A 13,236-nucleotide genomic window follows, 5' to 3' on the forward strand; every position below is an offset into this window, starting at 1 on the left:
AATTGAACCCACTCCTGTGGCTTCCAGCCAAACAAAAGACAGACATATGAGCTGAACATTTACATTAGGTAGATACACATTCCTTGGAGAGATCAATCATGGGAGAATAGAAGGGCTGTGTATGCACAGGGAGACAGCTCGGGGGCAGGAGTATGGAGGTAAGGACACAGGGAAGAGGTATCTATGGGGAGGAAGTGGGAAGGGAGCTGTTGCATTGTGGGAAATTGTAGTCAATGTCATGAGACAAAGTATATGTGAGCTGTCGTATGGAAAGTGAATTTACTATGTAAGCTTTCACCCAAATCACAATTAAATAAATAAATAAATAAAAGAGTGAATTAAGGAAAGCAGTCCTTTGCCTACTGAGAATAGTAATGGGGACTAAAATGCCAGAGAATGGTCCAGGCCCACAGAAGTCCTCTTAGGTAGCTGGCCCGTTGCTGGGTGACCCATCCTTGTTCCCTTAACAGGTGACTAGACCCCATCAGAACTTGTGAGTAGGTTTCAAACATGTTTCAATCCTGCAATCTTTGACTAAATTTGTTGTTTCTAGTTGCCATTGAGTCCATTATGACCCATAGACTCCATGCCTTACACATGTGAAGAGAGAAAGACAGAAAGAGACAAAGGACCCTTTCCCAGAAAGGCTCTGGCAAACATATGTATGGAGATATTTGCATTGCTCTTTTCACTTAGGCACTTCCAGCAATCCTTCATTCATCCCACAAAACTTCACTTTGCATCAGGCACTCTGCTAGATGAGGATATAGAGAGGAATAAGATATGGGCCTTGAATTAGACATGGACAGCAGTGATAATAGTCCACAGTGACAGGTTTGATGGAAGCATACCCAGGGTATGTTGGTGGGAGCCTTACTGGAACTCAGGAAAATCCATGTTTTGAAGGACAGAAAGGAATTAAGGACATTAAGAAATTGGTAGACACTTTCTAGATAGAGGGAACAGCATGCACAAAAACTCAAAGCTAAGATCAGCTTTCAGTCCAAATTTCCATAGTTTCTAGATTGAGTTGTTGTTGTTGTTGTTGTTGTTGTTGTTGTGCCCTATCAATTCTGTTACTCAGCTGGGTCCTCCTCAATAGGCTTTTCTCAGGAAGGAACGGAGATCTCAGGGACGAGGATGACCAATCTGTCTTGGCTAGGCAGCAAGGACCCCAGACCTACTTGACCACAACTCCTGCATGGTCCAGCCTGGGACAGGGCCAGCTTTTCTCCTCTCCTCCCTCCTCTGTCCCCCTACCCTGTCCCTTACACACAGCAAGTCCTTATTAAGGATCTGCTTCCATAGAGATGCCACCTCAGAAACCCAAGGAGGGGTTGCTATGTGTCAGATTTGGCTTGATGGAAGTGAGATTTTTTAGTTAATCATGATTACAGCCTTAGAAACCGAATGTGGGTTGCTATGAGTCAGAATCAACTTGGTGGTTGTTGTTACGTGCTGTCAAGTTGTCTCCAACTCATAGAAATCCTATTCACAGCAGAATGAAACATTGCCTGGTCCTACACCAGCTCCACAATCCTTGCTATACTTGAGCCCATCGCCGCAGCCACTGTGTCAATCCATCTTGTTGAGGGCCTTCCCCTCTTTCATCCACCCTCCACCTTACCAAGCATGACATCCTTCTCCAGGAAATTGTCCCTTCTGACAACATGACCAAAGCAGGTGAGATGAAGTCTTGCCATTCTCACTTCCAAGGAGCATTCCAGCTGCACTTCCTCCAGGACAGATTTGTTAGATCTTTTAGCAGTCCAAGGCACTTTCCACATTCTTCAGCAGCACCACAACTCAAGAGCATCAATTTTTCTTCAGTCTTCCATATTCATTGCCCAGCTCTTATGTGCACATGAGGTGATTGAAAATACCATGGTGTGATAGTTGAAGATGTGTCAACTTGGCTGGACTCCAGTTGTGAGTGGTGGTTCCCATGATGGATCAGATGACTGAGTTCTGAGTGGCCGGTCTGCCCAAGGGGAGTTTCCCCAGGGGTGTGGCCTACCTGCAATGCTATTCCAAGGACAAGCTGGAAGAACGGCATTCCGGACTATATACTTCCTTGAGTGAGCGGCTCGCCGCTCGCCCTGGAGGTTTCGGATTCATCCTTTGTTGGGAACAGCAACCAGCGTGCTGCATGCCAGCTTGATTCTCTCGGCTCTGTTGTGCTTACGGGAACCAGGCGGCTCCGGGCCTCATCTCCTCCAGAGACAAACTTTGTGGCTTGAACTCCTCTGCCGTGCGTGCGAAAGCCAGGCGGCTCCAGGCCCCATCCCCCTCCAGAGACGAACTTTTCAGCTTGAACTTGTCGGCTTCTACACGCTTGTGAGCCATTTACCTAAGATAAATCTCTCTCTCTCTCTCTCTCTCTCTCTCTCTCTCTAAATATATATATACACTTTGCTGGTTTTTGTGTTTCTCTAGAGAACCCAATCCAACACACATGGCTTGTGTCAGGCAACCTTAGTCCTCAAGGAGACAACTTAGCTTTTCAGCACTTGAAAGAGGTCCTTGGCATCTGATTTGCCCAGTGCTACACTTGGAAGGAAAGTTGGGCAATCTACTTCCATAGTGATACTGCCTCAGAAACCCAAGGGAGGGTCCTTATGGGTCAGGTCTGACTCAACGGCACCTAACAACAACAACAACATACATCATCTGAAGTCCTGACTGCTGCTTCCATTGGCGTCAATTGTAGAACCAAGCAATGAGAAGTCTTTGACTATTTCAATCTTTTGTCTATTCATCATGATATTGCTTATAGGTCCAGTTGTGAGGATTTTTGTTTTCTTTATATTGAGATGTAATCCATACTGCAGCCTGTATTTGTCAATATGCATCAAGCCATCCTCACTTTCAGCAAGCAAAGTTGTGTCATCAGCATATCACAGGTTGTTCATGACTCTTCCTCCAACCCTGATGCCACATTCTTCTTCATATAGTCCAGCTTCTCAGATTATTTGCTCAGCACACAGACTGAATAAGTATGGTGAAAGGATACAACCTGACACACTCTTTTCTTGATTTTAAACCATCCAGTGTTTCCTTGTTCTGTTCAAATGACAACCTCCTGGTCTATGTACAGGTTCCTCATAAGTATAATTAAGTGTTCTGGAATTTCCAAATGCAAAAGCATTTGATTGTGTGGATCATAACAAATTATGGGTAACATTGAGAAGAGTGGGAATGAATGAATTCCAGAACTCAATGGTAGTGAGTGCTTTTTTTTTTTTTTTTTAGAATCATGATAAAGAAATCTTGGTAATAATGGTTAATGTGTTTGGCTACTAACCAAAAGGTCAGCAGCAAACCAACTAGCCACTCCAAAAAGAAAGAGGTAGCAGTCTGTTCTGTAAAGATTTGCAGCCTTGGAAATCCTATGGGGCAGTTCTACTCTGTCCTCGAGGTCACTATGAGTCAGAATCAACTCAACTGCAGTGGGTTTGGTTTGATTTTTTTAATCATAATGAAGGTCCCTGGGTTGTGCGAGTGGTTTGCACTTGACAACCAATCTAACGGTGGGTGGTTTGAACCCACCCAGCAGCTCTGCAGAAGGAAGCACTGACAATCTGCTTCCATAAAGATTGCAGCCAAGAAAATTCTACAAGCAGTTCTACTCTGCAAGGTAGGGTTGCTGTGAGTTGGACTTGACTCTATAGCTACTGATTTCTTTCTTTCTTTCCTTAATTATAATGACATCTTTCACGTGCATTATGCATATGACCTACACAGCAGCCCTGTGACATATTGCTATTATTAGTATTTCTCTTTGATAGATGAGTGAAGAGAGCCTTAGAGAAATTAAGAAACATATCCAGAATCACACAAAACTAGTAAATAGCAGAGGTGCCTAAAAGCAAGGCACTGATGAAGTGCTTTGTCTATAATGGTACAATGAAGCTGATTATAACTGATAATGATAGTGATGAGAAGGAGGAAATGGAAAAAGAGGAGGAAAAGGAAGAAATTAGAGAATCAGAAAAACCAGCATTTCTTGAAAGAGTTCCAATGATCTTGAATTTATTTCCATCAGGTGCAGACAGGATTTGGAAGGTTGGGCTCTCACTTTTGGGGCTTCCAGACCCATGATGTCCTGCCTGACATTGTCACGATGGCCAAAGGGATTGGGAATGGCTTTCCCATGGCAGCAGTTGTGACAACACCAGGTAGGACTTTTGGGTAGTTTGTGTATGCTTCTGGGTCTCCTGCACTGGCAATGGTATAAAACACTTACATTTGAACCTGTGTGGATTAGAGATTGTGATGGAGGCCAGATCAATTATTTCCAAGCAAATGAGAGAAACAGTCTGCCTGCCAGATTGTGGAACAGATGAAAGAAATACAACCCTTTCTGCTTTGTCATAAGACCGTCCACCTCCTACCTCCACAATGAAAACAGAACAAAACCAACCTGGAGCTTCAGGGGGTCATATTCCTGAAGGAGATGGTTACTTGGTCTGGCTACGTCAATAAACTATAGACTGAAGGAAGGTCTAGAGTGTCAGTTTACTCATCAACAAAACACTCAAATACAGGTCTATGTGATTAGGCAGAACATTACAGGAAATTAACATTAATTTCCATCTTCATGAAATTTTCCAGAAAACACTTTTTATGAACTATTTACTGTCGAAAATCTTCAAATTATTTAGTTTGTTTTTCCCACCAGGAGTAAGCATACTGTTGAGGAACTAAAGGATAATTAAGTGTCTTGGGAGATCTCAAGAAGCCCCAGTGACACAATAATGAAGCACTGGGAAGATACCTGAAAAGTTGGCAGTTCGAACTCACAGCCACTCTGTGGGAGAAACATGTGGCAATCTTCTTCTTTATGGATTACATCCCTGGAAAGAGTTCTCCAGTGTCCTATAGGGTCGCTTAGGCAGAACAGACTCGAGGCAGTAGGTTTGCTTTGATTTGTGATCTCAGCTATTTTATTGAATGAATTGTTGTTGATTGTCATAAAGTTGGCTCCAAGTCATGCTGACCTTATGTGCTGGCTGGCTGTCACTGCCGTCGAGTTGGACCTTATGTATAACAGCACAAAACATTGCCCAGTCCTGCTCTACCTTGCAGCACTCTATCACTTAACATTCTTCTGTGATCCACAGGATTTTCACTGACATTTTCAGAAGCATATCACCAGGCCATTCTTTCTAGTCTGTTTTGGTCTGGAAGCTCCCCTGAAATTTGTTCACCACGGGTGACCCTGCTAGTATTTGAAATATCATTTGGCATATCTTCCAGCATCATGGCAACATGCAAGTCACCACAGTAAGACAAACTGGCAAACAGGTGGTGGATTGAATAAATCCCACCTGGACAAAAACGTAGATGAAGGAGATGAAGTACCATGGAACAAATATATATTGTGAAACAATCCAGCAGTTATGGCACTAAATCCTGGATACGAAATTGTTTTCATGGTATTTCCTTTTTAGCTCTAAGAGCAGAATACAATAAAGCAGATTTAGCTAACGGAAAGTTCTATGTAAATTCCCATAAGTCAAGTTTTAAGGTACTTTTTAATTCACATTATACATTAAAGAGTTTGTTATCAAACCAAAACTGTTTTCTTTTATCCACTATTAGGTAAGTTAAGAATGAATCAGAAAAGATGCCATTTGTAACATACAAGTAAACCTAATCTGAATTGTGTGATGGGAGATTATGAATAGAAATATGTCATTCTTTATCCAGCTTTTATTTTCTCCCCCTAGAGATTGCCAAGTCTTTGGCTAAACGCCTGAATCATTTCAACACCTTTGGAGGGAACCCCTTGGCCTGTGCCATTGGCTCAGCTGTGCTTGAGGTACCTTCTGGAAGCCAAGTTAACATTACGTGCTATGCATTTCAAACATACACACAGAACTCTTATCACATTACATTATTACAGTGGAGAGTCTTTACTAGCTCATGAATCTAAACTAGGTTTCCAGGTGTTATCCTGCTTCACCCTTTTTTAAGATCTGCCTTGGGTGCTTAAAGCATTGATAAGAAGTAATTTATAATAAACTCCATATACATGAGAAATACAGTGAAATCCGTGAGAGCTAGAACCTGACAAGGTTACCATGTTTTTCCAGGTCTCCCAGGTTTTCCACCTTTGAGAGGGTGCAGTCTTACCACTTTTCTACCACTTGTTTTAGTGGAAAATATTTGAGTTTTCCCTCTCTGACAGGTTTTTGCCTTACACAAGTTTCAGCTTTCACAAGTTTTACTGCAGGGAGTCCTCAATTTATGACAGGATTCTATTCAAATGATTCCTTCATAAGTTGATTCTGATCAGGGCTTCAGACCAGTTCATTCTGGTTTAACCTCCTGCTGATGATTTGAATTTCCATCTCAGGTATACTGAATCTACATTTTAACAAGATCCCCAAGGGATTCTTATGCATACATAGGAATCACCTGGAGGATCTATGAGAATTCCCTGGGAATCTTATTAAATGTAGATGGTGATTCAGTATATCTGGGATGGGAAGGCAAATTCTCAGCAGGGAGTGGAACCAGAATGTACTGGTTTGAAGTCGTGATTCTAACATAAGTTGAAAACTTTATTTTTTTGAGTTTTCATTATTATTTCCTTTTATTATCAGTACAGGCAGTTCCCAGATTATGAATGAATTTCATTCCTAAATCTTTTTAAGTCACATTTTCCCCTAAGATAGAAGAGTTAGGCATGGTTCATATCTAACATCAGTTAACCAAATGTTTATCTAAGTATATGGTATATGGTATACATTTCTATGCATAATAAGCCTTAAACAAACACTTCCAGACACACTAAAACATCTTTAACATAATAATACAATAAGAAGAAGAAGAATGCTTTGATGCACATCACAAAGTAGTGCCCATTTGTTATTATGAACCATTGTATGTACCTTGAATATTTTATATAATAGGTTTTAGGATAGTCATGACCCAGAAACTGCTTGTATCTTTATGATCTGGTCTTTGAACAGCTGAGAGTCAACATCTGAGAATTCTAACATCTGCAAATTATGTATTACAACATTGCATGTAGTACACATTATTAATGATAAGATGTACAAAAAAAAAATCATTGTAAGTACAGTTTGTCATAACTCGAATACATTGTAAGCTGGGACTACCTAGATATGAGTTCCCCTAATCAGCTAGTGGCACTGTAATTTCTTCATTATCAGGGTGGCATTTTATGATAGTTAAAAACTGCTGTTCTTATTTTCACTTTAATTTTGGCTTCGTCTTGTGTATTCTTCCTTCCTGCCTTCTGTTGTGCTGTCATAAATTAAATGATTAATGAGAAATTCAGTTCTGTATAATGACTAACTGGGTAATCCAGCTATTGTGAAATACAGTTCAGCCATACAACTGTTGATTTGGCCTGTGGCCTTACTTGAATAAAAAAGTTTTTTTAAATGCCTTTACTAATATGCATAATAGTATTGCTTTAAAAATAAATAAATAAAAGTAATGTATTTCTCAAGGCTTACCACTCAGCTGCTAACCGTTAAGGTTAAGGTTGACAGTTCGAATCTACCCGGTGGCTCCACAAAAGGCCTGGTGATCCACTCCTGTAGAAAGTATAGCCTAGAAATTCCTATGGGGGAGTTCTACTCTGTCACATGGGGTAGCTGTAAGTCAAAATTGATTCAGTGGTACCTAACAACATGTTTCTGGAAGGATTCAGAAGAAATTAGTAACAGCGGCTATTTCTGAGAAGGAGCACTTGGTAGCTGGAAGGCAAGAGTCAGTGAGAGTCATTTTACTGTATACCCTTTCATACTATTTTATTTTTGAACCATGGTGTACCCGTTCAAAAACTTAACCTATTCAAAAATATAAATTTCACATATTTTAAATAAAAAAATAGGTAGAAGCTGTCCTTGCTAATTCAATTGTTATAATCAAATATGATAAAATCATGACAAAGAATGTCTAGGAATGTGCCACTTCATTTGGAAGACATTGCTGAATTGCCTAATAAGTGTTTGGGTTACCTGAACCAAATTAGATGGTAGAGAGGACTGAGGTAAACAAATAGGTCATAAAAAGGTCAAGGCTTGCCTGGAGTCATGCAATTAAGATCAGCTAAATATAAGTAGGCTCTCTGGTAGCATAATGGCTAAAGCACTTGACTGCTAACCAGAAGGCTGGCAGTTCAAACCCACCAGCCACTCCTGGGAAGGAAGGTTGGGCAATCCTACTTCCGTAGTGATACTGCCTTGGAAACCCAAGGAGGGGTCACTATGAGTCGGGGCCGACTCGGTGGCACATAACAACAACAACAACAACAAATATAAGTAGGGAGCTCAGGTGGTGCAGTGCCTAAGGCACTTGACTGATAACCAGAAGGGTGGCAGTTCAAACCCACCATCCACTCCTCAGAAGGAAGACTGGGTGATCTACTTCCATAGCGAACTGCCTTGGAAACCCAAGGAGGTTTTGCTATGAGTATAGTATTTTTCATCTATATTGTTGAGAATCACAGGTTTCTTCTGTGAGCAGAACTTAGGTGAAGTCCCTTTATATTGTCAGGTGCCCTGGCTCTGGGCCCACAGAGGCATTGGTTCAGCCAAAGAGATCAGGATTCCACACTGGAACATGTAAGCTGAGGGCTGCTGGATATAAAAAGTAAGTAAGATCTCAGTAGAGCAAGAGTCTGTAGCATTTCGTTCATCAGGGTGGCCTTGGCTTCCCCCACATGCAAGGAAAGTCAGGGCCAGAAAGTCTTATTCCACTCTGTATAAAGTTTCCAGGAAAGCCTGGCAATGATAAGCCTCAAGATTATGGTTTCTATGTTGCCAAATGCATTGAGGCGCGTCTTCTATTTTCCCTAAATTCTTGCCCACTCCTGAGATGATGGTGGATGGTGAGGGGATGCTTTCCCTTCACACAATGATTTCCATCTTCACAGCAAATCTTGTACATGGTGTGTACACACAAGACTTTGTTTTGGGCTTATTTGTCTGGTTAAATTACTGCCCTTCCCATTGTTATCCAACTCATAGCGACCACATAGGATGAGTAGAACTGCCCTATAGGTTTTCATAGGCTGTAATCTTTGTGGAAGCATAGGACCAGACCTTTTCTTCCATGGAGCAGCTGGAAGGTTCAAATCACTGACCTTTTGGTGAGCACTTAACTTCTTAACCACTGCCTGACGTGGGCTTCTGAATTCCTAAAAAGGTATCACTTCCCTCTGCACGGTTCTTCATTAATTTTAGAATTTTTTTCATAGAAGGTCATTTGTGGCTCTCCTTCAACAGGTGATTAAAGAAGATAGACTACAGGAAAACAGTCAAGAAGTTGGCACCTATATGTTACTGAAGTTTGCTAAGCTGCGAGATGAATTTGAAATTGTTGGAGATGTCCGAGGCAAAGGCCTCCTGATAGGAATAGAAATGGTGAAGGACAAGGTAAGTTCTGACCCATTTGTGGTAGTTAAGTTAGTATGTCAGCTTGCCTGGGCCTGGTTGAGTGACTGGGCAGCTGGAGGTAGTTATTCCCCATGATGAGACTGGCAATTAATGGTAGGATCTACCACAAGCAGCTGAGTAGCTGCTTTAGGGATGCGTTCTGCTTCCTGTATATAAGAAGCAGCTTTGGGAATGGTCTCTAGCCTTTTGGCACGCTTGAACCCTGTATGTAGCCAAGTTGTTGTTCAACGGCTTGCTATGCCCTTCCAATCTTGGGACTTCATCTGGACTTGAATTAGTGGCCTACCATGTTGTTTGGTAACACTGGGACTGAGCCTTTTTATTTATCAACCTTGGGCTTGTCACCCTTAGCAGCCAGTAGCTGTCTGAGTGAAGAAAAGCCTCCAGCTTCAGTGCACCAGGAGCAGGAGGCAGAGCTGAAGCCCAAGGTTGAGGGCTTTCACCCAGCCCCTAGTGCCTGGCACTTTGAACTCAGACTTAAAACCTCCAAAATTATAAGAAAATAAACTCCTGTTTGTTAAAGCCATCCCATTTTGTGCTATATTCCTGTCAGAGTGGCACTGCCCAAACCAAACCAAACTCTGCCGTTGAGTCAGATCCAACGCATAGCAACTCCTCCTTGGGTTTCTGAGATGGTATCTCTACAGAGGGAGCTCTGGTGGCACAGTGCATAAGGCATTTGACTGCTCACCAGAAGGCTGGCAGTTCAAACCCACCAGCCACTCCTTGGAAGGAAGGTTGGGCAATCTACCTCCATAGTGATACTGCCTTGGAAACCCAAGGAGGGGTCACTATGAGTTGGATCCTACTCGATGGCAGTGGGTGGGTATCACTATGGAAGTAGATTGCCTGATCTTCCTTCCAAAGACTGGCTGGTGGGTTTGAACCACTAGGCTTCTGGTTAGTCAAATGCCTTAGGCACTACGGCACCAGAGCTCCTCAGAGTGGCACCAGGTAACCAAAACACCATTGCCCTCTCTATAGATACTCTGTGGAAATGTAGGCTGAAAGCTCATTTCATTTATTCTCAAGAGCAAGCACTCCAAGTCAACAAGATTCAGCCAAAGCCTATTAGAGATTTCTAGGGAGCATGGAGTACAAACAAAATGCTGACATGTGGTGAAGAATTTTAAAAGGATGAGGGAGCACATTTGGAAAAGGGAACTGATATTGCCATTACCAGAATAGGCAAAGAGCATTGTCTATGACTGAATATTTGAAATAGGAAATATGGGAAAGGAGGAAATTATTCAGAGGCAGGCAAGTGTTAAGAAGTAAGGGAAAAGGACCAGAAGACTGTGGTGCTAAGTTGAGGTAGGGATGTCAATGATATATTGGCATTTGTGTTTGCTTGCTTATTTGTTCATTTATGAATGGGTTTCAGTCTCCCAGGTAATCAGGAAGGAATGGGTCTTTTTGAAATTCCCCACTGTCACCTCACATGACAATTACACTTAGAATTTTTTCCCAAACAGTTATTCCTCCCAGGATTACTGTTTCAGTTTCTTACCCTCCACCACACTTTTAGTTACTCAACCTCAAAACCACATAGTAATCTGTAACTCTTCCACCTATGATATTTTCTTTGCCATGTCTCTCAAAAACTTCCCTTTCTTTCCAACACTGCCCTTACAGTCAATTGTAGTAAGAAATTGTTGCTTTTCCCCAGAAAAACAAACCATAGCTTCTTTAAGGAATGTGATAGCAGGGATTAAAAATGGAGCCTTGTCAGTAATCACCACACTATTTCCCTCTAGCATCTTAGTGCTTGAAAAACTAGGTACAGCAATTTGAATTAGGGATTTTGGTGCTCTGAACAGCTCACTGAATCAGAGTGCACCAAACACAGAAGAGTTGAATTAGAGGAAAGGCACAGGGAAAAAATTTAAGGAAGCCCTACCTGGCAGAGGGCTGAGGAGAAGCTGAGAGAGGCCATTGGAAACTTCCCTGGGGCAGTCACTGACTGGTGGATGAGGGCAGCCACCTGAGATCTCCGTGGGCCAAGTAAGAAGACACCCTATATCAGCATACCAGCAACCACACCAACATACCAGCAAACAACCCAAAGATCTAACTACAGAACCTGATTTTATCCATAACTTGGGTCAGCTAGGTGCAAATGGGCACACGCAGCACCACTGAAACCCAAGAGGAGAGCTCACTGGAGCTCCAGGAGAGTGAGCTTGCTTCCCCCTCAGTGGGTCACTGAGTGGGCTTCGGTCAGCTTGGGAGGCATTGAGAGGTCTGTCTGTGCTTGTTTTTGTCACTGATATTGGGACCACAGATTACTAGCAGGCACTCCCCCAAATTCAGCGCAGCTGAAATTGCACACAACATTGGCACCGCAGGTGGGCAGTATCACAGACAAACTCCCGAGCCATTCACAATCTGGGTGTATTGGGCCAGTGCTGCATGCAGACAGGGTGGAGAGAGGAATCCACGGTAAAGTGCAGACCTGGGAATTTGCCTTGGATTGGCTTTTTGGTGACGAAGGGCCTAGGAAGAGGGGTCTTTGAGTGTGTCTGAGCCTGGTAGAAAATGGTGACACCCTAACAACAGGACTCTTTCCTGAAATTGAGTCACGGGGCTTGTAAATAACAGTACCACATCATCCACAGCAGCCCGCTCAAAGCCCTAGAAACCGACCCTAGCAATGCCAAGCTTTCCTTCTTCTGCTCTTACCTCTTCCGCCAATAACTTCACTCATTCAATAGAAGAAACCATATTTGGCCAATTACCATAAAACCTCCCGGTTCAAACTCTAAGCCATCTTTATGACAAACAGAAACACATATCCACATTCCACATAGTGATTCCACCATCACAAAGAAAACTGCAGAGTGACCCAGCATACCTGAATCAATAATAAAATAAAATACACCAGCTTCACCTTTTCAAAATATTAAACCATAAAACCAAGACAAAACAAATCAGCATGTAATCAGCAGTTAAAGACAACCTCAAAATGTCTAGGAAACAACAGGCAACCTCAAATCAAACAATAAAACAGGACAAGGCATTAGAAGTAAAACCACAAACAAAGGTCTCATTATACAAGGAGGAAGAGGAGAAAATAGAATTATCTGAGAAGGAATTCAGAAGATATGTTTATAGAGCTATACAAGAGCCTAAGGAAACCCCAAACAGAAACAAGGAGAACACAGACAGTTCCCTATAGGAACTCAGGAAAATCATTGAGGAACGGAATATTAAGATTAATCCACAATCACAAAATATTCCTGGGCAAGATGGCAGACTAGGCAGAAAGACTGCACATTCCCTCTTCAACAAAGAAAAGGGAAACCAATTAACACAGACACAGAAGATAATCCTGGACCCCTGAGTCTTGAAGGGAAGGATATAGAAGTGGACTAAACCCCAACTAGCAGAAGAATTTGCATGAAAATACCAAAAAAGGAGACATACGGAGCTGCGGTCTGGCAGCAATCCTGAGCGATCCTGACAGCACAGTTTGGAGATTCTCCAGTGGTGGTAGGACTTAAGAATTAATCTAAAAATCACTCTGCTAGCCAGGGACTGCATGGAGGACTGTGCACAGTGGCTGGGGAACAAACAGAGAAGGTGAAGAGAAAGGTGGGCTACGCTGTGGACTTCTGCCAGTCCAGAGGGTGTCGCCATTTTGTAGGGTTAAAAAGCAGCTTGACTAATTTGGAAGTTTAAAGAGACAGCGCTCTCGCAGATTCCTGGGGCTTAAGAGCACATTCTGCTTTCCAGCAACCCCAAGGACACTCGGGACCTGCAAGACTGACAAGTTTTTGAAGGTTATTCTATTGTA

General features: G+C 42.4%; 1 protein-coding gene across 1 annotated transcript in view; it reads left to right on the plus strand.

The window, feature by feature from the left end:
- AGXT2 (alanine--glyoxylate aminotransferase 2) overlaps window positions 1-13,236 on the plus strand; it is a gene marked incomplete at its 5' end in the record, with an annotated part of 95,846 nt that overhangs the window by 57,436 nt on the left and 25,174 nt on the right. The window contains 3 exons of the mRNA XM_007957833.2: window positions 4,046-4,178; window positions 5,733-5,824; window positions 9,270-9,419. Of these exons, the coding sequence (XP_007956024.2) occupies window positions 4,046-4,178; window positions 5,733-5,824; window positions 9,270-9,419 (375 nt within the window). The remainder of the gene's footprint in view (window positions 1-4,045; window positions 4,179-5,732; window positions 5,825-9,269; window positions 9,420-13,236) is intronic.

Source organism: Orycteropus afer, unplaced genomic scaffold (genome assembly GCF_000298275.1).
Source record: "Orycteropus afer afer isolate SDZICR_OR568_19922 unplaced genomic scaffold, OryAfe1.0 scaffold00804, whole genome shotgun sequence".
Lineage (NCBI taxonomy): Eukaryota > Metazoa > Chordata > Mammalia > Tubulidentata > Orycteropodidae > Orycteropus > Orycteropus afer.